Here is a 22854-nt window from a genome sequence, read left to right on the forward strand (position 1 = left end):
CCGTGAAGAGTTGTAGATGGGTGCAGAGGTATGCAGAGTGAATTTACTAGAGCATAACATTGTGCTGAACAGCGGGCGGGGGGGAGGAGGCTCGGCCTCAGAACTGTAAGAGAGGTGGGTGCTCTCAGGTAGAAATTGTAAAAAAAAAAAATTGTTATCTTTCCCCGGCCTTTCTGCTGTGTGTTCTGATGTAGACAGCGGAGATGTCTCGCCTGACATTGCGTGCACTGCAGGCAACAGTGAACTCATTTCTACTCTGTTCCTCTTTAACCTCCTCCTCCCACCACCAAAAAGAAGGGTTTAATAGAATGTCTCAGTGCTTTTGGCAGCAGATGGCACAAGACAAAACAAAAGGTGTTTTGAGAAATCTATCTTTTATCATTAATTATCATCACTCTAAAGAGAATGGCAGGCTTATCTATTGCTTAACTATAATTGTGAAATGAATACACCTCGTAGTGTCATGATGCATTCAGGAGCAAATAATACATGTTTTCAAAGTAATTGTTTAAACTGTAATGGTATTATTAAGTACTAACATCCAGGGTGCGATTTTGAGTTCACTTCGCGGCAAAAACTAAATACTTTCACCCAGGAAACACTTGTTCTTTCCTTGAGAGTGTTTAAATCCAAATCTTTGTTCAATAGGGTCCCAGATTTCTATAGAGCCTTCCAGGCGAAAACCTGGCTAAAACACACCGTAAACAGGCCTTAATATGTAGCGGAAAAAACACCCAATCTGGCAACACCAGCCACCAGTGTTGCACCCCCGCATGCGTCATTAAAACAAAAAGCAGTGTGGAGGAGACGAAGAAGCAAGGAGGCTTCGTATGATCATTTAAACGAGTTTTATGACAAAGTCGGTGAGGATGCGAAAAATCTTACATTTCTGTGCAAACTTTGCCCGCCGGCTTTCAAAAAGAAAATCGGACTGGCCATCTGGAATTTGGGCAAATGCCAGAAGGGCCGCCCCCTATGGACCTCTATGTTAATTTTGATAAGTTATTTTATGCACGCAACCACAGATATTCCAGATTGTACTCTGGCGAGGTGCGTGGAAAGATTAACTCGGAAGGCAGAGTTACTAATTTCCAAGCTAGGTTATTGACAAAAATAGGGCCGGTGTGTTGCAAATGCCAGGGCCATTTTTTTATCCCAGTCTGTCACTGTCCACAGCAAACCTGAAATGGCCCATTGAACTGATTGGATATGAAGATGAAATCTGACGCATAGTTTCAGTGTTAAAACTGATAAAATAATTGCTGTCTGTGGTTCTATATGGACTGTGGCAATAATTTTGAAAGATAATAGCTCGCGGCAACATATGGAAAAAAAGAACTAGGAACTTCATTTGTTCATGTTCATTTTTGGAACTGTGAACTTAGTTCAAAATTTTGAAGTATGAACTGAACTAGTTCATTTTAAAATTTGTGAACTGAACTTTGAACTAGTTCATGTAGAAATTGAACTTAACACTGTCCACAACCATGGTCCCTGAAAGGACCGTCATCTGGCGGTACCTGTACCCGGCACCCAGTCATCTGTTGGCGGCTAAACAACTGCCGCAGGTAGCCGGCGTCCCGGAGCTCTATAGCGGCTAAATACAACCAGCAACTGATGCTCGGATTTGATCGTTCTATGGCACTGTAGACTGTTCATGTTACAGCACTTTACTTAGTTTAAAAGACTTCTATTTTAGGTATATAATTAATATACGGTCTAGGCTATTGGTGAAGTAGATGATCACCTTGAGGGGGGGATACATGTTGTCCTCACCGGGGATAAAAATAATTGAGCAGAGGCAGGGCTATGTAGACCAGAAAGGGGGAAATCCCACACATCCCCCCCGGGCAACTCGCACCCTGCTCATAGCTGTACTTAGTATCGGCAAGTAGCCAAATGTAAGTACTTTTATTTGGTATCGGTGCATCCCTACCTTAGAATACTCAGACCGTCATTTCACCCACATTTACTCAACCAAGGGTAATGAATTACAAGGATTTACAGATCCCAGGCGTTTTGATATTTTGGTATGCATTGTAGCCCTTTCAGATCGAAACCGTAAGGGATAGATGGGTTAAGGGCGGGATGTGTTTCAAATACAGCTTCAGATCAGAATCAGGGCAAGGGGAGTTTGCAATTAGCATGGATTAAAGGGCAGATTATGGCGGGACTAATGACAACATAAAAAGATTAGATGCCAGGAAAGAGTCTTGGAGACATGGAGTAGATAGACAGATATGGAGCATGGAAACAGAGAGAGAGAGAGGCCACTGAGAACCACTGATATGAGAATGCAAGGAAAGGTGTGCAAGGCAGATATGAGGGAGCTAGGGGGGAAAAGTAGCCTGGTAGAGCAAGAGATCCAAGAGTGCAAAGAGAAGGTAGAAAGACATAATAGGAAGAGAGATAAAAAGAAAGAGGCCTCTGAGACCAAGAGATATGACAGAGCAAGGAGAAGGTGGGGAGCGTGAAGTAGAGAAAGGCCTAAATATGAGGGAGCCATAGAAATGGAGAAAATAGTGGTAGCGCCGGGAGGTAGGAGAGGTCCTCGAAGTAAATTGATGGATAGGTGGTCCGGGAGAGGAGAAAGATTGAGACAATAGAGAGAGACAGTGGAGCTAGGCAAAGAGTCAGAGGCAGATTAAAAGGAGCAGAGGGGAGAATAAACAGACACACATGCACTATTATAGATAAACAAAAGGACAGAGACAAAGAAAGAGGCACACAAATTCTCTCTTTTTCTCATATATACAGACACACTGCATTATCTGTAGCTCTTGGGAGAGATCCAGGGACATGGTTAATATGCCTCCCCACAGTCTCCCTACAAAAACAGAGATGTTAAGAGGATAGGAGGCTAACAAAGTCCAGTGGTTGCAGAGTGGAGACACCGGGCGCTCTGCACAACAAACAGAAATACAAACAAACAATGACAACAAAGAGCAGAAATCAACAGTGCCATGACAAAGACGATGATTTGATCCATGACTTTGTGCAAAAACTCTTGTCTGTGGGTGTGCACATTTTTTGTTGTCTCCTGATAGGTGTTTTTCAGCAAAGACAAGGGGTTGGCAGTGTGCATATGACTTATTCTTGCCCATTTTTTTCTTTTCTATATTATACAGTAGCTGCTCTTGTTAGAAGAAAGAAGTATTGATTCACCTCCACACTCCTTAGAGATCAGTCCAGAGAACAGATGAACTGTTTATATTCTCATCTGTGCGTGCAGGTTTCCGCTTACTGTACAGGTACCTGTCACTCAGCAGAGCCAGAGAGGGAATAATAATCACTCTTTTAGGGGTATTCACTATGGGAAAGGCAGTAATGTAGTCTATGTGATGCACAGGTATACGCCGTATACCCACCAAAAAAAAGCTATAGGATTTCTGTATACCTATGAAATACTAAAAATGGATACGTAACAACATAGTTTTGTGACGGAACTTTCACTTCAGCTATTTGTTTTTGCAAATATGGGGTCGAGAGATGTGACAGCAAACTGAACAAACGCTGCAGAACATGCAGAGAGACTTGTCATCTTTCCTCACATCATCATCATCATCATCACAATCTACCCACTACAATAAACTAGACTACATCACTTGGTAAAGGTGCAAACTAAAGGTGATGTCTGACAGGTTTATGAGAAAGCCAAATCTAATGGTTATGAATGACATTCTGTTATTTCAGCTCCAACTGACTGCCTTCCTTAAAAAGCCATCATTTCCCAGACTGGGGATATGAGCGACTGAGCATGTCGAGTGCCATTTGGACCCACTGACCTTTTAGTTTACGGTCTGACTGGCAGGAGTGTGATCTCATGATATGAACTTAGTGTGACCCATGCATTTATGTTGTGTTGGGTATGAGTACTTGTCACGGATAGTATGAGTTTTGTGGACATGTGTACTACGGGCCAATTTGATAGAAGCTTGAAGCAGCCAACCAACCTTCCCTCCCCTCTTTGACCAAAGAAGAGGCTGCTTCCAACAGTACCACATGCTCCTGAAGTGTCAGCCTTAACGCGGCACACACCCAACAGCTAATAACAGTTTTTGACTCAATAAAGACATGGTCTAATTTGCTGCTGTATCAGCCATCCATCATGTTTTAGTACCAGCTGTAACCAGCAAATAATTTCCTAATAATTTAAAGGTCCCATGGCATGAAAATGTCACTTTATGAGGTTTTTTAACATTAATATGAGTTCCCCCAGCCTGCCTATGGTCCCCAATTGGCTTGAAATGGTGATAGGTGTAAACCGAGCCCTGGGTATCCTACTCTGCCTTTGAGAAAATGAAAGCTCAGATGAGCCGTTCTGGAATCTTGCTTGTTATGAGGTCATAACAAGCAAGATTACCTCCCCTTTCTCTGCTTTGCCCGCCCAGAGAATTTGGCCAACCCATGGGAGAGAGACATCATGGCTTTCAAACGAGAAAAGTGGCAGTTGGTCAAGGCCACACCCCCACCCTCCACCCTGCCCCCCCCCCCTCTCTCCTCCTCAATAGCTAGAGACACAAAAATGGCACATCCTAAGGAAAGCTCATGGTGGGACTGGCTCTAGTGGCTGTAATTCTGCACCAAGGCTGAATTTCGGGAAAGAGTCTTCAGAGCACCATGTCATGGGACCTTTAAAACTTACACTTCACTTTGCTTTGACATAAAGAGCACAATAACATGAAGCTAATTCAGTAGTTTATAAAATATTTAGAACAGAATATGAATAACCTGATGATTTGGAGACTGTCAAATGTTCCCTATTACATCATTTATTGTCTATATTTTCCATTAACCAACTTTCAAAAACACAGTCATCAAGTCGCAACATACTGTTTTGACATCGTGTGTGTGTGTGTGTTTTAGTTGTTTTTTTTTCAAGTAGTATTATAGCATGGCCTACAGACAAATACCCTTCTCAGGCCTAATAAGAACAATTCTTCAGTAGCCCTCCTGCAAAGTGAAAGGCTATCATTGTTCTGACATTAATATGAGTGTTCTGGCTGCAATTTTGGATCTAATTACCTGGCTAAAGCGTTGATGGTTATGAAAGAAAGACAAAACTGTCAGGTCTCTTATTGCTATGAAGACAGCGATCACTCTCTTTCTCTCATTCTATCTTTTCTTTGTTGTCTTTCTTCTTTTTCGCTGTCATTCTTCTTATCTCACAGCCTCCCGATCTCTCTCCTGCTTCTCTCTCTCTCTCTCTCTCTCTCTCTCTCTCTCTCTTGTCTTCCCTTACACAGCTCTATCTGTCTTTGCTTGGGGAGAACAAGTCTCTGTACAAATTACAAATGTACAGATGTAGACATTAACCTCTCTGGATAAGCAGAGAGATAAATAGGTGAGTGCGTCTGTTGGTGTGATGTTGAAATAACAGACAGATAAAGGCATCACAATAAGTCGTGTTGTGTGGCTGTCCCTGAGGACAGAAGAGCAGCACAACCCCAGGCCTTATCATTCCATCATGTCTGTTTCCTCCTCTTCTGTGAACATTTACCATGTTTGTTGGGGGATTTTGCTGTGAGAGAGCAAGGAAGGGATAAGGATGGATGGTAAGAGTAAGATTATAAAGATGATATAGACAAGACATATAAGCTTGGATCATTTTATAGTATAGTAAAATCCCTTAAACCTCAAAGGATGAATAACCTTTAAAGGTTCAATGGATTTTACTATTGTTTCTATCCGTGATTATAACATTTTACTTATCAAAGTAATTGCTGAAACCTGGGAATAGAAAAACTGTAACATCTCTACAAGAAACCTGAGGATTCTGTGTGTGCCCACAACTATGGCAAGTAGTTATTTAACCCACTTTCCTCTATGGGGGTTGCATAGGTCATTGATGAACTTTCTTCAGCTGGTTGGGTGTTGGACGGTCGTCTCGGCTTCCGTCCAGGAAGAGGTTGTTAACTTTAGTTCTGCCTCCACAGACCTTTTCCAGCTGTTCCTGGGTCTTCCTGGATTTCTTTTCCTTGTGGGTTCCAGGTTAAGGCCTGTCTGGTCGTGCTACTTTGTATGATGGATATTTACACAACGGACAGTTTACACAATCATTTTACCATCCGACTTTCTTTTCTCTTCCAAATAATAAGGGCTATTGCAAGTTTAAAATCTGTTTGATCATCTTACTGGTTGGGTTTCTTGCCCTATCTGACTTCTTTTCAGCAATGTCGCTGTGTTCCCAGATCTCAGCAATTAACTTGACGGGTACAAGGTTATTATAACTTATACCAATGATGGTCAAAAGTACATAAACGGGCCAAAGTTGTAATTTACCCTAATTATCCTTTATTGTGGTAAATTGTGCAACAGAGCAGTGCTACATTTCCCAAGACAATGCATACATCTGTCTCTCTTACTGCTTTATAAAAATCTGTCTGATTTTTTACAAGTTACTTCCTTGTTCCTTGATTATTATTTTTTTTATTCTTTTGCCTCACCCAGAACCCTCCAGTATTTTATCAAATTCAAACCAGAAATGCTTGTTCCCTCTTCTTTCTGTCTGATGTAATGTTGCATTAAAATACACACATACAGCTACCACTCTTAAGACTAATCTTTCTCTCGTGGGGCTTCTGATAATTACCCAGGACTTAAGTACACCCAAACACGCACACACTCTGTCCTTTTTAAACATGCACTCACACATACAAACATGCTGCTGAGCCTGATCTTGGCAGTACCCTCTCTCTCTGCGGCTCTCCATATGAACTCTCTGCCAGTATGATTCCATCTCTCCTCCCTCATATCTCCATCCATCCATGCTGTCGTTCTCTCATCTCCCCCTCCACCGTCTTCTTTTCTCTCCACTCCTCAGTTGTTTGTTTTGGCAGAGCTTAAACCGAATCACACAGGAGACTTAAACTGGCACAATGCCTAGCTCCCATTCCACCTGATGCCCTGCTGTAACACTTCTCCTCTCCTCCCCCTATGTCTCCCCTCCTCTGTCTTCTTCTATTACTCATCCTGAAAAAAAAATAATGAAAAGGATCAAGTTGGAAATTTTCTATGAAAACAATCTTGTTCTACTTTCTCCCCACCTGTCTGAAAAGCTCAAATCAGGTGTGTTATGATATGGAAGGGTTAGTGAGAGGCCAAGCAGAAAGTGAGAGAATGAGACTTTGGGCTTCTGGGGCATTCAATCACTGTTGCACACTGCGTGTTTTTGTTCACTTGGGCCCTTTGGCTCACACACCAGACAGGGTGACTGTTGTCTTTTCAACCTGACTTGTGATCAGATGCACCACATCACAAGTCTGACCACAATAATGTAGCTACATTTAAAACTTGATTTTAATTACAGACAGTCCGTTATTTATCTATTTATGTATTTTTTTCAATTTTGTATCGTAGGGTTTGTGCCAACAGGAGGCCCACACATGAGCTTTAAGTTGCTTTTGTTATTTACAGCAGTGGTTCTCAAAGTAGGGTCCGGGGACCCCCAGGGGTCTTTGAAGGGGTTCCAGGGGGTTCCCAACAAAAAGGGGAATCATTTATTTTCACTATAACTTCATCCATAAGTAACACAATGATAGATTTTATGACATGGGATTTTATGCGCATGGGTTTCATTCACTTTCTGTAATAAAACATCTAAAAGCAAAAATTCTATCAGGTAAGGGACCCTGGGACAAAGTCTTATCAGATGGATGTCCGTGTTGTCCTAATTTGTGTTAGTTTAGGGGTCCTTGATGTGAAAAAGTTTGAGAACCACTGATTTACAGCATAGCATCTGTTGATGTTTGATGCTGGAACCTCTCACTAAACAGCTGGTATTGCTTTGCTTACGTAGCAATCGTTTTGTCCTAATGACTTGATTTACTCTGCGTTTCTGTCAGTTATATAACTTATAGAAGACCTAGAGGCAAACGTAACTGCATCCACTTGCCATTCACTTTGAAAAGTGGGCGCAGATCAGCTTCAAGGACGATGACATGACACTCACTAATTGGGTTGGGGGGCAAGATGCCCAGCGTTCCGGGTGGCTGGGGCTGAGCTTAGTTGGCTGTGGTTGGGGACCTCACTGACCAGATCTGTGAAGGTCTGAATTTCAAACTTGGTTCTTACTTGTATAAAAGTGTAACAACACAAACAAACAAACATATACACACACACACACACACACACACACACACACACACACACACACACACGCACACACACACACACACATACACGTGTCCAAACAAAGGAAGAGGATTGTGAAGTCTCTTGAGCAGGCAGTGTTAATCCTATTGACAAAGGCTTGTCTGAACAGTGGCCTGAAGAGAGATGAGGCTAATTCTCTTTATAAGGACAATAAACCCACAGGTCACCAAGGCCAAACGCAAGCACACACAAAGAATATATTTGATATAAACACCCACCGTAGCTTTCTTTTTAGAGATTAGCCCCAGTTCAGAAAATAAAAAAGTGCAATAATACAGTACAGTTTCTCATATCTCTCAATACAATTGTGCTGCATCAAAAGTCAGCTTCAATCCCCTCCTGTAAATAAATGTGGCTCAGGAGATTTCATTGTCTCTGATGGAATTTAACAAAGCGATATTGACAATGCAGCTTATTTTTCTGGAATAAAGAGGGAAATGTAATATTGTTTCATTCTCGCTTGCTTTTATTGTGATGTATTTCCAGGCACCACAAATGTAACCCATCTCTCTGCCATACTTGCTGTCTCATGCCAGAATACGTTATCCAAGGCGAAGAAACCAATATTACATTTATTATTAAAAAGCAGCGATCTTTCACCTTTTATCCACTCATTAAGACACACACCCACCACACACACACCACACACACACTCACATAAACACACACACACACACACACACACAAAGAGGTGTTTGGGTGTCAAGATGTGCTCAGAAGTACTTACATTCACACAGACATTTATAAAAAACAGATTCACACACATAACACAAAAGATAAATGCAAATGCAGCACTGAATCTGTGTTTAAGTAGATCTCTAAAATCACAGGTGTGATCTATGACTAAGTATGCCTGCCTGTCTCAGAGGCATTTACCATCCAGCTGTGTAAAACATGTTGAGCAAATGAATTACATTTGCCATGCAGCTGCTTGCTGTCAATATAAATCACGTTAATGTGACAAAAGCCTCAAACACTGAATGATTTAACAATCAATCACTTGCAGGGGGAAGGAGTTTGGACAGTTTAGTAACACAGCTCAACTGCCTTCACAAAAGTTAGTGTTTTGGTCTTTTCTGTGAGGGACACAGTGAACATTGTAGTATTCAGCCAGAAACCAGTAGGGACGTGACTGTTCTTTTTCTTGAAAGGAACTTACACATTGTTTTTTGTTTGTGTGTATGTGTGTGTGTGTGTGTGTGTGTGTGTGTGTGTGTGTGTGTGTGTGTGTGTGTGTGTGTGTGTGTGTGTGTGTGTGTGTGTGTTTGCTCACCAGATGGGACACCCTACACGTGGTGGGTGGGTCGGGGCAGCGAGAAGCACTTCTACTGGGGGGGCTCAGGCCCTGGCATCCAGAAATGTGCCTGTGGCATCGACAGGAACTGCACTGACCCCAAGTATGACTGCAACTGTGATGCCGACCACAAACAATGGTAAGTCAGAACTGCACGTAAATGTCCAGCAGGAGCACAAACAATCTGTATCAAAATTGATTAATTCCCCTACAGTTTCAGCTTTGCATTGACGTTAATTAAAGTCTGCAGAAACAGCTGCCAGTGAAATGTTTCCGGTCGCACCCACTGCAGTGGAGCATAGCGGGTCATACAGGGACATTCACACAGCTGAGTCAGCACATCTGTTATTTACATCATTCTGCCTAATGCTGCTTTGAGCACCCAGTTGTATCCATCCTACTTTAGTTGAACATATTTGCCCTATCACTTATATTATAGTACATATGGGTTATCAGAGGCTCTGTGGCACATATACTGTCATATAGTGTTAGGTTTGTCAAACACATTGGTTAGTATTCATCCTGAAAGCCTTTTCACTTGTACAGATAAAACATATTGTTTGAAATTGTCATATTAGTATGTTATTCTATAGTAGACAACGTGGCAGTGTTATGCTACAATGGAATAACAGTATGGTGTTTTTTCCTAATACTCTACCCTAATACCATGGTCTAATTAGCTCTAGCCTGCAATACAAGAAGCGTATTTATTTCCATGTCTTCTCAATGGATCATAAACTGGTGGGAAAGCAGACTTTTTGCCTGTGATATGTTGTTTTAGCCTTGGTCTTTCAGCAGAATGTCATGTATGTAGCGATCAACTGCATATTTACCAAGTCAGCCTGATACTGGGAGTTTTCAACCAGCTCAGGGAGTTCATGTTAATAAGCTTTTGCTAGCTAGAGCTAATTAAAGCTGCTAAAGAAAGTTGTCATTGTAGCAAAATGTACAGTCATCAACTAGATAAGAAGAAGCTGATAACTTTTACCTTTGTCAATCAAGGACCAAAAAAGTACTAATCTGTCACCGATATTGTAAACGTGTAATTGTGTAATCTAGCACACGTGCAATGCTAGAATAGAAAGCTTGACAGGCATAGTAACAGTAACTAAGTAATCAATAATCAATGGATGATTTAATTAAGACATTTGTGCTTTTTAACTACCTGGATACAGTGTATGAAGTAACGATTCCTACTGGGATTTGCTCAGTATTACTAGTCTTTTACTGTCAGCCACAAAGCAATTCCAATGGAACAGTTAGGGGTTAAATGCCTGGCTCAAAGGTTCTTCAGGGACAGAAGAGTGTTTGTCATTCAGTCCGCCCACAGATTTTCTCAGCTGGTCAGAGGAACTGGTTGAATTTGTATTTTATTTTAACAGTAGAAAAGGTTTTTCAAAACACTGCACTTCAGACCTGCAACTGTTTCTAAAATAATCTCTGTTTAAAATGAAATTGTAAAGATCAATGTATAGAACAATGAATAGAACATCTTGCCTGAAAGACTGCAGTTGATATAGCAACACCGATTGTATTGCTATATCAACTGAACTTAAAAGTGACATCTGCCATACCCGTTGGTATTTTGATGGGACAATTTCACTGTGCTGAAACTAAAATTGTCACTATCCTGCTAACGCTAATGTTTGCATTAGTCTGTCAGCTCAGTGTCTGCCTTAGCTGGACGGTCTGATGAGGTGTCTAACTTCAAAGTGACTGAATCATGAATGCCATCATCAATGATGCGTTTAGTCAAGAGGGATGTTTGCCTCCAAAACCAACAGTTTGTGTTTCGAAGCTGCTTTAGCCAGCTGATGGATATTCTTATTAAACCAATTGCATCGCTGTCTGTGGGTGTGTACATGTGTGTGCATACTGTTATGTTTGTTCGTGAGTAATTACTGAATGTTAGCAAGAGGGGGAAATTTCATTTACTTTCATGTCTTCCTCCTCATCTCTAAAACTGATGAGATTACAAATAAGTCTTACGCTGTCTGGCTCTCTCCATTAATAATGTATGCATTAATGTCTCATTGTTTGGCTGAGTGAGCTTATGAAATATTACCCATATAACTCTATTTCCACTCATTACCCATATTTTTGGCAGCACATAGAAACACACACACACATGTATGCACACACAGACACACAAACAGACAAACATCAATGAATAACAAACAATTAAAATCTAATAATTCTGTGAAGACTTTAGAACATTTCATACTCAAATTCATTCCAACTTTTAAGGCTGTGGTTGAAATTTGTAATGTTTGTCATATTGTTGTATTATCAGTGGACTAGTGATATCAAGAGACATTATACATGGAATGCTTTAAATATCTATGTACATTCAGCTATCAACTGCGCCGTAACACTAGTCCTAACATTTTTCAAATGCGACATTAGCCTTCCTTTCTTCATTTCAGAATCACTTCAGTTTGATAACTATAAAGGGTGCACATAAACACACTATTATTGAGTATTGCCTCAAAGCCAAGGACTTACTCTAAGAAAGCAGTGTTGGCATAGTTGAGTGAAAGTTTAGCCATATTGTCACAAATGTGCAAAATTGAAGAAGGTATTTAAACAGCAAAAGATGCAGAAATTGCAGATTGAGAAAACAATGTGAAAAGACTAAAGAGTGTTTAACCTGGTTTCTCCTCTTCCCTCTGCGTGTATCTTTCAACTCGTCTTGCAGGAGAGAAGATTCTGGTCTCTTGGTATATAAAGAACACCTGCCAGTCAGCCAGGTTGCCGTGGGTGACACCAACAGACCGGGCTCTGAGGCTAAGCTGACTGTTGGACCACTCCGTTGCCAAGGAGATGGTAAGTGTTGTGTGATATCTACTGTGGAGTTGTAGTTGTTGATGCAACATTGGGCAGCTTGGTAAATATGTAACCATTCCTGAATCCAGAATTATTTTTGGCTCGGACAAACAAGCTTAATTTTGAGGGTGAATATATCGAGATGAAAGACGAGGAATCCCTTGAACTACAAGGTGTTGTAAATGTAATGAATGAATGATTGAAGTAGGGCCTTTAGCCGAGACGCACAGGAGGGTTCCTGCCGGAAGATGCAAAGGTGCTCTGATTCAAAGAGAGTGGAAAGGTCAGTAATGTAGCCAGCAGCTAAATCCCACTGTGCTTTAAAATTATCAAAAAGGTCTTAAAAACTAACTTCAAACCTTACAGGTCGCCTGCACTGAAAAATGAAAACTGCTGTGAGCATGCTGGATTAGCTGCAGGTGTAAAAGGGACCTTTGAGTGAGGCAGGAGGGCTGCAGTTGCAATGGCGTAATTGAGAGGAAATATGTGCCTTAATGACTTTCTCCAAGTTGGCTGCTGAGTGGAGTGGTTTCATTTTCAAAAATAATTCTCAGCTGGTTGTAGAGACATGACTGCATAACCTTTGTGAACGGCTCATCAAAGGTTGAATCAAGAGAACACCTCCAGTCACTTCCCCTGTTGACATTGTGTAGCTTTTGGACCTTCAGGGTGACCAAAAGGACATTTTGTTACTGGATGTAAAGTCAAGAAAAAAAATCCTCGACAAAGTTAATGGTACTGGAGGAGACTTTTAAAAAAGGTGGGTTTATAACGTGTGATAATTTTACTCTGTGGAAGAATTTATAGAGAAAATGAGATGACGCTTACAACAAAGGTCACTTATCTGCACAGTATAGTAGAAGGTTGACTGCTCTATGATGAATGTTGAACCATGGCAGTGTTCTGTCTGAAATGCCAACACATTGCTAAACAGGTCAAGTAATACTGCATGGATAGTGGAAGACCTAAAATATATAAGATCACATTTCTCCCTTATCATTTGTCCAAAGGTCATCCATGACCCTCAGAATAGCCGTCTCATCTGCAGGGAAGTGGCCTAAAACCAGACCAAATGTCATTAAGACTGAATAAGTTAGCTGTGAGAACATTGCATTCTCAATAATCCCGATAAGTGTAGGCATGCCAGTCAGGAACATTGTTAGACTGAAACTTTTGACTTAAGACCTCATGTGCATAAGAGGTACTGGTACTCTTTATTGGTTCCAAAAGACACATCCTCATGTCTGAAAGTCAACGAGATAATGTAGGACCACATGTTCAGGGTGTCGGCCAATGCTCTGTGCCCTACAAAAAATAAATGACTCCTCACTCTTCCCGCACTCTGCTTGACTCAGTCTTTTTCAGTGCATTTTTCAGAGTAAAAATTACTCAAGCCAATGCTGGCTGTCTCTATCACTATTGATGTATTCAGTTATGCTAGAGTACTGCAGGAAACTGAAAGGATCCTGTAATACTGGTGGGCTAAGTGCTATACATGAATTTATGATAGCTGGTTACATTTATGCACTTGATATACCTGAATACTTGAATTATGACCTGAATAGGCTATTCCAAGTGACAGAAGCATGGTGTGCAATTCACTGTAGCTGCAAAGGGAGCTAATGATAGAAAGCTTTTATATTATCTACAGTATACATGTTAAAGGTTGACATTACCAGAGGATGTCTTTGTCATGACAACTTGACATTGTATTTCAATGTACAGTCAGTCAGGGACATCCAAGATGTTTTCTGGCTCATTCTGTGGAAGTTTTCAAATACTTTCCTCAAAATAAACTTCCATCCTGCTGTTAAGAGTGCCCCACTGGTTGCAGCATTCATAATATTATATCATAGATGTCAGTCAGCTTACACACATCCCGTCAGTGAGGTGATGGCAATAGTTACACTTTTTGAGAAGTTAATTACCAAAAAGCTAACAAAAAAAGTGTCACAGTGGTTAAGTCATGCAGTATAGGCGACTTTTTTCTACCTTAACAAATTAACAAAGCAGTAACTTAAACAACCAATAGAATTCAAAGGGAAAGAGTACTTTGATTATCTTCACTGTCCTCATGTTGAAGAATAGTTTGCCTCTTTCTTCATGCCTAATCCCAGTGGAAATGAAACATTGTTAGTATGTACTGTACAATACATTCAGACATTGTTATCCAAACTTTTGGAAAGTAATGATGATTAGAATTTCTTGCTGATGGTTTGAATATGCTCTTAATTAAAAACTATCGTGAGTGAGAACAAGAGAAAACTTTTCATACATACCTGAGTACGATTGGGCACATTGCTATTCTGGGGTTGCACTTGAGTGTGAAAATAACACATTGCTCATTATCACATTGTGCCAGTCATTCAAAGAAACAGTTGCTTTATCTTGTCTTGGCTTTCTGCTGTGAAAAATGACTACAGTATGTGTGTGGGTTTTTGTGCACTCCTGCATACGTGTGTTTTTGTGTCTTTAGGCACATGCATTTGTGTGTGTGTGTGTGTGTGTGTGTGTGTGTTTGTGTGTGTGTGTGTGTGTGTGTGTGTGTGTGTGTGTGTGTGTGTGTGTGGCCAGATAACGTATCAGAACTCTATCCAGAGACATTCCATCTAAACGCTCCTCTCATCCTTTTATTCTCTTCTATCTAGTCCTTGTAGTTTTGGTTATGTCTCAGGTAAACATCAGATATCAGATACTGCAGAAACACACACACAAACACACCCTGCAAGGCAGTTTAATCTTTGCTGTTTCTCTTCCTGTCTATTCTGTCTAATCAGTGCTGGCACACTGCTCTCTGTGGGACTCTGGGTCAACTGGAAGACACACACAGAGTCGGCCGCTCTATCATATTGATCACCTCTCTTTCCTCCGAACTCATGAGCCTGTGCTGTTTCCCTTTGTCCTGAACCTAGCCGTGATCTGTCAGTCTTGCAGTGTTTGTGTCAGGTCGTCGTGAATTATGCATTACGTTGCTTGCATCACATTCCTGATGCATGCTACAGTATACTTGGCGAAATTAAACATTTCTCATTCTGAATCTGAGTGGGCTTTCACACAAAGTCATAAAATTCAAATGGATAATGGAAACCTTATCCTAGTGATGTATTGCCACACAACCATAAGGAATAGCTCCTATTACAAGAAGATATTCAGTAGCTGCAGGGCTGGAAAAACACATACCATCTTGTGATGCACACCAAAACACCCAAAACTATTGTTTTCTATGTGAGCATGCACACCAGGAGTGTCAGCAAGCCAACTTGAAGATGAGTGGGCTGACGCAGCAATTTTATTACATTTGCACCCCCGGATCAGCAAATTCTTTGACTGCTTATTCTGTTTGGTGTGTCTGGTATATGCTATTGGCATCAATTGACGCACGTCAAATGAGGCAATGCGACATGGCCGGCATGTGTTGCACTTAAGCCTTTTCGCGGCCCAAGTACAATCTGTTAGGAGGCTCCCTGGGGGCCGCTAGGATTCTAAGAAGCTGATTTGTTTGCTTAATATGCATCAGGTGTCTTCAGGAGTCTTTTCTCTCATCCCTCCTGATTGTGACCTGAACACAAAACAGACTACAGCTACAGTAAAAAGGCAATGTATCGTGTTTTTCTTTAGCCTGGAACAAGTGAACCAAACTACAGCTGTGAAAGCAGCCTCAATCTGATTCTGATTTCCTGTATTTATTACCCGCTGAGAGCATTCGGATATGTATGAATTCCTCAATCAAGTGGTTTTGTCTTTTGAGATTTCCTCAGCCTTCCTCATCCTTTCTCATTATTTTTTTTTATTTTTTATCTCATAGGATGAAATAAATTAAGACAACATGGAGAGGAAGTAATGTTGGAATCTGCTGTGTGATGTAACCAAGTACCAGAGAGGTTTCGTGGAAAGTAATATCCTTTGGAGAGGAAACGCAAACATGGATTTAATCTTTAGTGCAGGGCAGCATGATCATTACGATAATAATGCTTCATATATTTTCTATTGACTGGTCATTTTTCATACTAAAGGGAATAATAGAATAGAGCTATGCGATCTCAGTGGTATGTGAGTGTAGATATGTGCATTCTGCATGTTTAACAGTTTAAAACTACAAAGGAATATACTGTAACTAAGAATACCATGGATATGGTTTACTCTCACACAGAGATTCTTTCACTCTCTATCAGTCCGTCCATCCATTCATCCGGGAGACAGGGAGTGACCTGGTTCTGTCGAGGGTGCAGAACATGACAGAACACCTGCCCTCACTCCTCGCCAGTGTCACACTCATTATGGTCCCTTCATCAACAATCTGGTGCCACTCTCACTAATGTCCCTTCATCACAGAGCTGTCAACATACAAACAAACCATGATTTAATGACCCATGACATCACATCTGTTTGTGTGGGTGGCTCTTTTATGTAGCAGTATGGCAGACACAATTACTAAAGATGGATCCTTCTGTCACTTGGAAGGAGTCATATTCTCTTTGTATTACTCTATTATCTACTGTGTGTGTTTGAGTGTGTTTCAGAGACAAAGAGAGAGTTATCCTCTTTATATTGAGTGACCAAATTAACAAACTTAATTTAAAATGAAGATGACTTTGAGGAATGTTTGCAATAGTGCTGGCCAAGACACCGAAACATGGAGCATACATTATATATTGGCCCATTAAGGCATATTAAACATATATTAAAAATTTCACACGTGAATAGGTACTCCGTGTATGATTGATGCTTCTCATACAGTGCATGGAGCTCTGTCTCAGTAAGAGCAATGATGATTTGCTGCCATATAATGGGTTTTCATAGGCAAATGACTAATGTATTGGGCAGTCAGGGAAAGTTTTAGTAAGGAGGTACTTATGTGTCTGTGTATGCGCATGTGCACGCCTGTGTGTGTGTGTGTGTGTGTGTGTGTGTGCGTGAGTGTGTGCGTGCGTGCGTGCGCGCGCATGTGCGTGCCTGCGTGCTCGGGCGTGTGTGTTCATGCTCCAGCATTAATGAAGCCCATTTCCATGGCTAGTTTAATGGCAGCCTATACAGTCACATGCAGACAGAGAGGAATTAGTCCAATTTATTGATGTTAAAAGGGTTTGGACATTTTAATAGATGGGAGTGAAAATAAATGACAGCAAATGAAGCAAAGCCGTATGTGTTCTATGTAATGCACCTGCTATGAGACATGCTTGGCCTCATGACTGACCACAAATGAAAACTTACAAGGGTCATCTATGATAGTTCAAAACTAATTAATTGGTTTGTGCACATGTATCACTGTATGTATCATTAGTAATTGATGTGATTCTAGCATGCTTTTTAAGACATTGAGGGTCTGGTGTGCATTACATTGGGCATTACATTACTTTTGTATTTAAAATTGTGACATTTTTAGGTGTAAACAGACATTCTGTATGTAAAAATGTGGGTTAAAGTCGGATTTTAATACCATTTGTAACACAAGTACTTTGTAATTTAACTATTTCAATCAGTAGAGACTTCATTAGAGTGAAAAATAAATGTATTACATGGTGCACAATAAAGTGAATTATAATATGATATGATATGATTAGTTCAGTAATAGCGGGAGAAATTTTAGCATAGCCTTACATTTATGAAAAAGACAGTTTACACATATTCCTTTTTTTAATGATTATTTATACACAAGAAATCATTTAAAGAAAGTAAATAATAGATGATAGTTATTTTTCTTTGTGTTTTATTTCTTGTAGTCTCTCCATGCATATGTTGACGATTAGATCTCTCAAGGTTTAGTGCTAAAAATGTATGACCAGCAACTTAATCACAAAGTGAGACTGATAAAGGCTTTGCAGATCTTAAATGACAAAGACAAACGTATAACCTGAAGTTTCAAATGCTATATATTCTGTAAACATACAGAACCTAGACCAATTACACACAGATCAGATGGCATACTGGTCTCAATGGAAATGTAGAAATGAGCATGGCAGATGTATATGCGTCTTGTGCCACAGATGAACACACCTCAGAACTATATATACTGTTCAAGTGTTATGTTTTGAACAATGATATCTGAGCCATGCCCTGAGGGATGACACTATTCTTAGTCCTTTGATGATAAAGCCCTCAACAACTTTTGCATCTGAAGTAGGTAGCAGAATAAGTAGCAAGTGGAAAAGTTAAATGAGATGGCATAGCATGTGATTGCTCTGAAAAAACTAAGTAGTAATTTGCGCTCTAGCAAGCCTGGGATCCTAAATGTCACGATCTACAGTATAGTCATAATGCACGCAGTAGCGGTTTTTGGCACGGGCGATGCGGGCAGCCGCCCGGGGCGCGATATTACCAATCCCACTATGGCCACGCAAAGACCCGACCTTCAATAGCATTTATTGGCCAGGCGTCCAGGCGTCCATGCTTACACGAGGTAACATAACCCCATTTGTACAGGTCCTATCCCCTGACCAATCGGCTATCCCAACCTTAACCACTCGAGGTCAAATGCCTAACCCCAACCAATCGAGCTGCTTCGTAGGGCGGGTCTTGGCGTGGCCATAGTTGGATTCGTAATTTTGCGCCCTGCACGAGCACTTAAAAAATACCCTCGAAGCAGTTTTCTACTGTATTATCTATCATTTCACAATGTGGGGAATTGGAAAATTGGCGCCCCTGCTTGCTGAGAAGGTACCGTGCACACTGCACAGAGAAGCTGTGGGGGAGGGGAGGGGGGAGCGGGGGACAGTTCACCTCTGGGTCGAACGGGTTGCTGCGCATAGGCGCCGATACCGTTGGTGCTCCACTAATACTGAGCACCCACGCAGCTTATCGCGGTTATGTGTCAGTTAAAATGTTCATCTCCAATCCTATCCTGAGTTGAAGGATCTATCGGAGAGCTATCCCAACTGCCCTTACTCTGCCAGTCACTGCAGAGGAGCTTTTCAAAACTAAAGTTGATCAAGTCATACCATCAGCCATTGTCAACCATGTCCCAGGAACGGCTCACTGGCATTTCCGTCAGTATCAATCATTCAATAGGGGAGCAGATTTCATCCAATAACATCATTGATGATTTTGCATCAAGGAAGGCCAGAAAGGTCAAGTTTTAGTTTGTTTGTGTTTTCTGTTCTTAGTGCAATAGTGATTCTCTTCAGTGCGTTTTCACATTTGTGTGATGAAGGATTTGTGCTATTTAGAATATTTATTCTATATTTTATTTTCATATTATTCTTAACATTTTATATTATTGTTGCTCTCTGCTCTTGTTACATTTTTTATATATCTGATTGTATTTTTGGCACATTTATATATATATTATTATAACGACATAAGTGAAAGAGAAAATTATATTTCTCAATTTCACAAATCCATTAGAACATTTGAACTATTGCAATTACAACAGGAAACACACTTTTTCAAAAGACAATGAACACAATTCTGCACAAAATATGACAGCATGAGTTATCAGAACTTAAAATAAATATATATACAGTACAGGCCAAAAGTTTGGACACACCTCATTAAATGCGTTTCCTTTTTATTTTCATGACTATTTACATTGTAGATTCTCACTGAAGGCATCAAAACTATGAATTAACACATATGGAATTATGTACTTAACAAAAAAGTGTGAAATAACTGAAAACATGTCTTATATTTTAGATTCTTCAAAGTAGCCACCCTTTGCTTTTTTATTAATAAGGGTAAAAAGTCCTCTAATTAACCCTGACAAGGCACACCTGTGAAGTGAAAACCATTTCAGGTGACTACCTCATGAAGCTCATTGAGAGAACACCAAGGGTTTGCAGAGTTATCAAAAAAAGCAAAGGGTGGCTACTTTGAAGAATCTAAAATATAAGAAATGTTTTCAGTTATTTCACACTTTTTTGTTAATTACATAATTCCATATGTGTTCATTCATAGTTTTGATGCCTTCAGTGAGAATCTACAATGTAAATAGTCATGAAAATAACACCTTGAATGAGAAGGTGTGTCCAAACTTTTGGCCTGTACTATATATATATATATAGTAATTCTGCAAAATTCTGCAATTGTGTTTTCGTTTTGTTTTTTGGGGAGGGAGGGGGGGCGCTCAAAGGGGGTCTCGCCCGGGGTCTAATTCAATGTAGGACCACCACTGAATGCACGTCACACTGTGTACATGCAGTTTGTGTGAAGACAAGGTTATTTATATTATTATTAATAAGCTCAATTGTGGTAGAAAGTGTTGTCTATTATACCTACAGCCAACAGTGTACATGGATTTATAATGTATATGACATGTGTGCATGTTTGTGTGGGTGCCTGAAAATGTCCTAATTAATGACCTGAGACAGTGCAGTCAGTCATGCATACCATCTGCTGTTACTGGCACATAACCCATCTGGTCAAGCATGGACGGATGAATCATCTAGTTGGCTTCCAGACCCAAACTTCACCTTGTAGCTCACATCATGTCAGCCTCTACAGTTCAGTGGGCTTGAGTTATTTTTTTTTTCTTTTTCAGTCCCTGTGGCCTAATCCAGAGGTCAGCAGCTGTTTTCAGTGTTTTACATTTCAATCAAATGATGGGTGTTGGTATGTTGATGGGTCCAAGAGATGTCCAAAACATGCTTGAAAAGACTTATTTAGTGCAAAAAATGATGATAATTGGTAAAGAGATTGGGGTAGCTACAGATGTGCTCCCTTCATGGGTGTTAAACTTGTGTTGTCTGGTTGGTAATGTTTTGCATGTTTAATGTTCCCCGTGGTCACTATCTTAGTTTTGCATTTTAGCATGCTAATATTAGGTAATTAGCTTTAAACACAAGTGCAGGTGAGAATCATGGGGATGTCGTTAGTTTGAAGGTATTTGGTCATAAACCTAAGTACTGGACAGACTGAAGGTTTTGACTTGACAATGGCGCTAGCTAAGAAATCAGTGGATTACTACAGTTATTATAAGTCCCTGGTATTTTACTTCCTGTCTTGTGTTTTCCCGCCTTTTTTGATTGCTCTGCCCAGCCTAATGTGTTTCACCTGTTTCCCAGCCCTTGTGTCACCTGTCTTGTGTGATCTCATTACCCTCTGTATTTAGTCTTGGTGTTCCCCTTGTCCAGTGTCAGATTATTTTGTGTGTCTTGTAGCCAGCTTTGTATCCCAGTGTGTCTTTTCTCCAGTTTGTGTTCCAGTTTTGTTTGTCTTCCCGGTTCGTGTTAGAGTGTCTGTTTTACTTGGACTTTATTTTTGGATTTGCGTTTTTGCCTGCTTGTTTCCTGGACTCTTTTGTTTTTTTGTGCATGTTTTTTAGTTAATTAAATCATCAAAACTATCCTCAGTTTCCGCCTCTGCGTTTTGGGTCCGCAATTCTCCAGCCATCCGTAACAGAGATACTCATGGGTTAGCCAAATTATCTACAGTAGTGCACCACACATTGAGAATAAGGGCATCGAAGAGAGGAAGTGACAACAGGATGTGAATTTCTGCATTGGCGTCACCTTGAGAACCAATTAGACAGAGAAAAATGGCTTCTGAAGAAAACCACTTTCATTTGAAAACCGCCTGTTGACATGACTCCTAAAAGGCTTTTTAGCTTTTTGTTTTTATATAGTGTAATTCTTCTACATATGAATACAACACGGAGAATGGCTTGATTGAACAATGGCGGTTATAGTAACACATGAATGAGCTCTCTGTCTCCCAAGGCTGTTTGGTTTTGCAAGCAGCTCAGTTCATATCAAACTCATTTTATAGAACTTTGGTCAATAAATCTTTGGCATAAACTTAATTTGCCTTGCCTTTAAATGTGTTACCAGTGTAATATTCGTGGTGTCTTAGCCAGACATTTATGTGCTGGATCAGTTTTTGAAACATTTGTTTGATAAACAACAACAATATGGGAGTGATAAATGTGCCACAGAGCTTAGCCAACCAGTTACATCTGTGGATCTGGCACAGGGGCAATCAGAGGTTTATGATTTGGCTTCCATGTTTATTCCTCTAACAGCGTTTTCTCTCCAACACTCAGTTGCTGTCAACCCCCTGATGTTTTGTCTCCTTTCCTTCTCACACCATAGATCCATGTACAGATTTTTCTCTCTAACCTCCTCCCACTTCCCTTTTTTCCTCTTGTTCTTTCTCCCTCCTTCTGAAGCATGACTCTCATCCAGGCTGTATTTCTATATCCTCGTGTCCTTCTTGCTTCTGTGTCTTTGTCAACCTTCTTTTTACTCTCTCACTCCCAGCTCTTAAGGTCTCATTCTGTGCATACAAATAGATATCACAGCACATGACTTTTTTATGTTGTTAGTGTATTCATGATGTCATATTTGTACTGTGAGGGCTGATTTAGTTTATGCAGTATGCACAAAAGAAAATGATTTGCATGTGTGCACATCAATATGCTTTTAAGCTCTACTCCTGTAACTTTTTGGTTATTTCTTGTGAAATAACATTATTATTACACCTTTGAATCCCTGCACTTCCTTTGTAATCAGTTAGTAATTGTGCATCTGACTTTTACCAAATATGTGGCCCTTCTTGCTATGACGGAACAACATTGTAGACATTATTATTTGTTTCTCTGGCCTCTGCAGACTTCCTCCTGTTTAGTCCTCAATTAACCCCGTTCAATA

The 22854-nt window shown here is 40.4% G+C and overlaps 1 protein-coding gene across 2 annotated transcripts in view; it reads left to right on the plus strand.

The window, feature by feature from the left end:
* Positions 1 to 22854, plus strand: part of cntnap2a (contactin associated protein 2a) — a 404761-nt gene that overhangs the window by 332626 nt on the left and 49281 nt on the right. For both annotated transcript variants that reach the window (XM_039790455.1, XM_039790456.1), the window contains exons 16-17: positions 9431 to 9587; positions 12147 to 12274. In XM_039790455.1, the coding sequence (XP_039646389.1) occupies positions 9431 to 9587; positions 12147 to 12274 (285 nt within the window). The remainder of the gene's footprint in view (positions 1 to 9430; positions 9588 to 12146; positions 12275 to 22854) is intronic.

Source organism: Perca fluviatilis, chromosome 22, assembly GCF_010015445.1.
Source record: "Perca fluviatilis chromosome 22, GENO_Pfluv_1.0, whole genome shotgun sequence".
In the NCBI taxonomy this organism is placed as follows: Eukaryota; Metazoa; Chordata; class Actinopteri; order Perciformes; family Percidae; genus Perca; species Perca fluviatilis.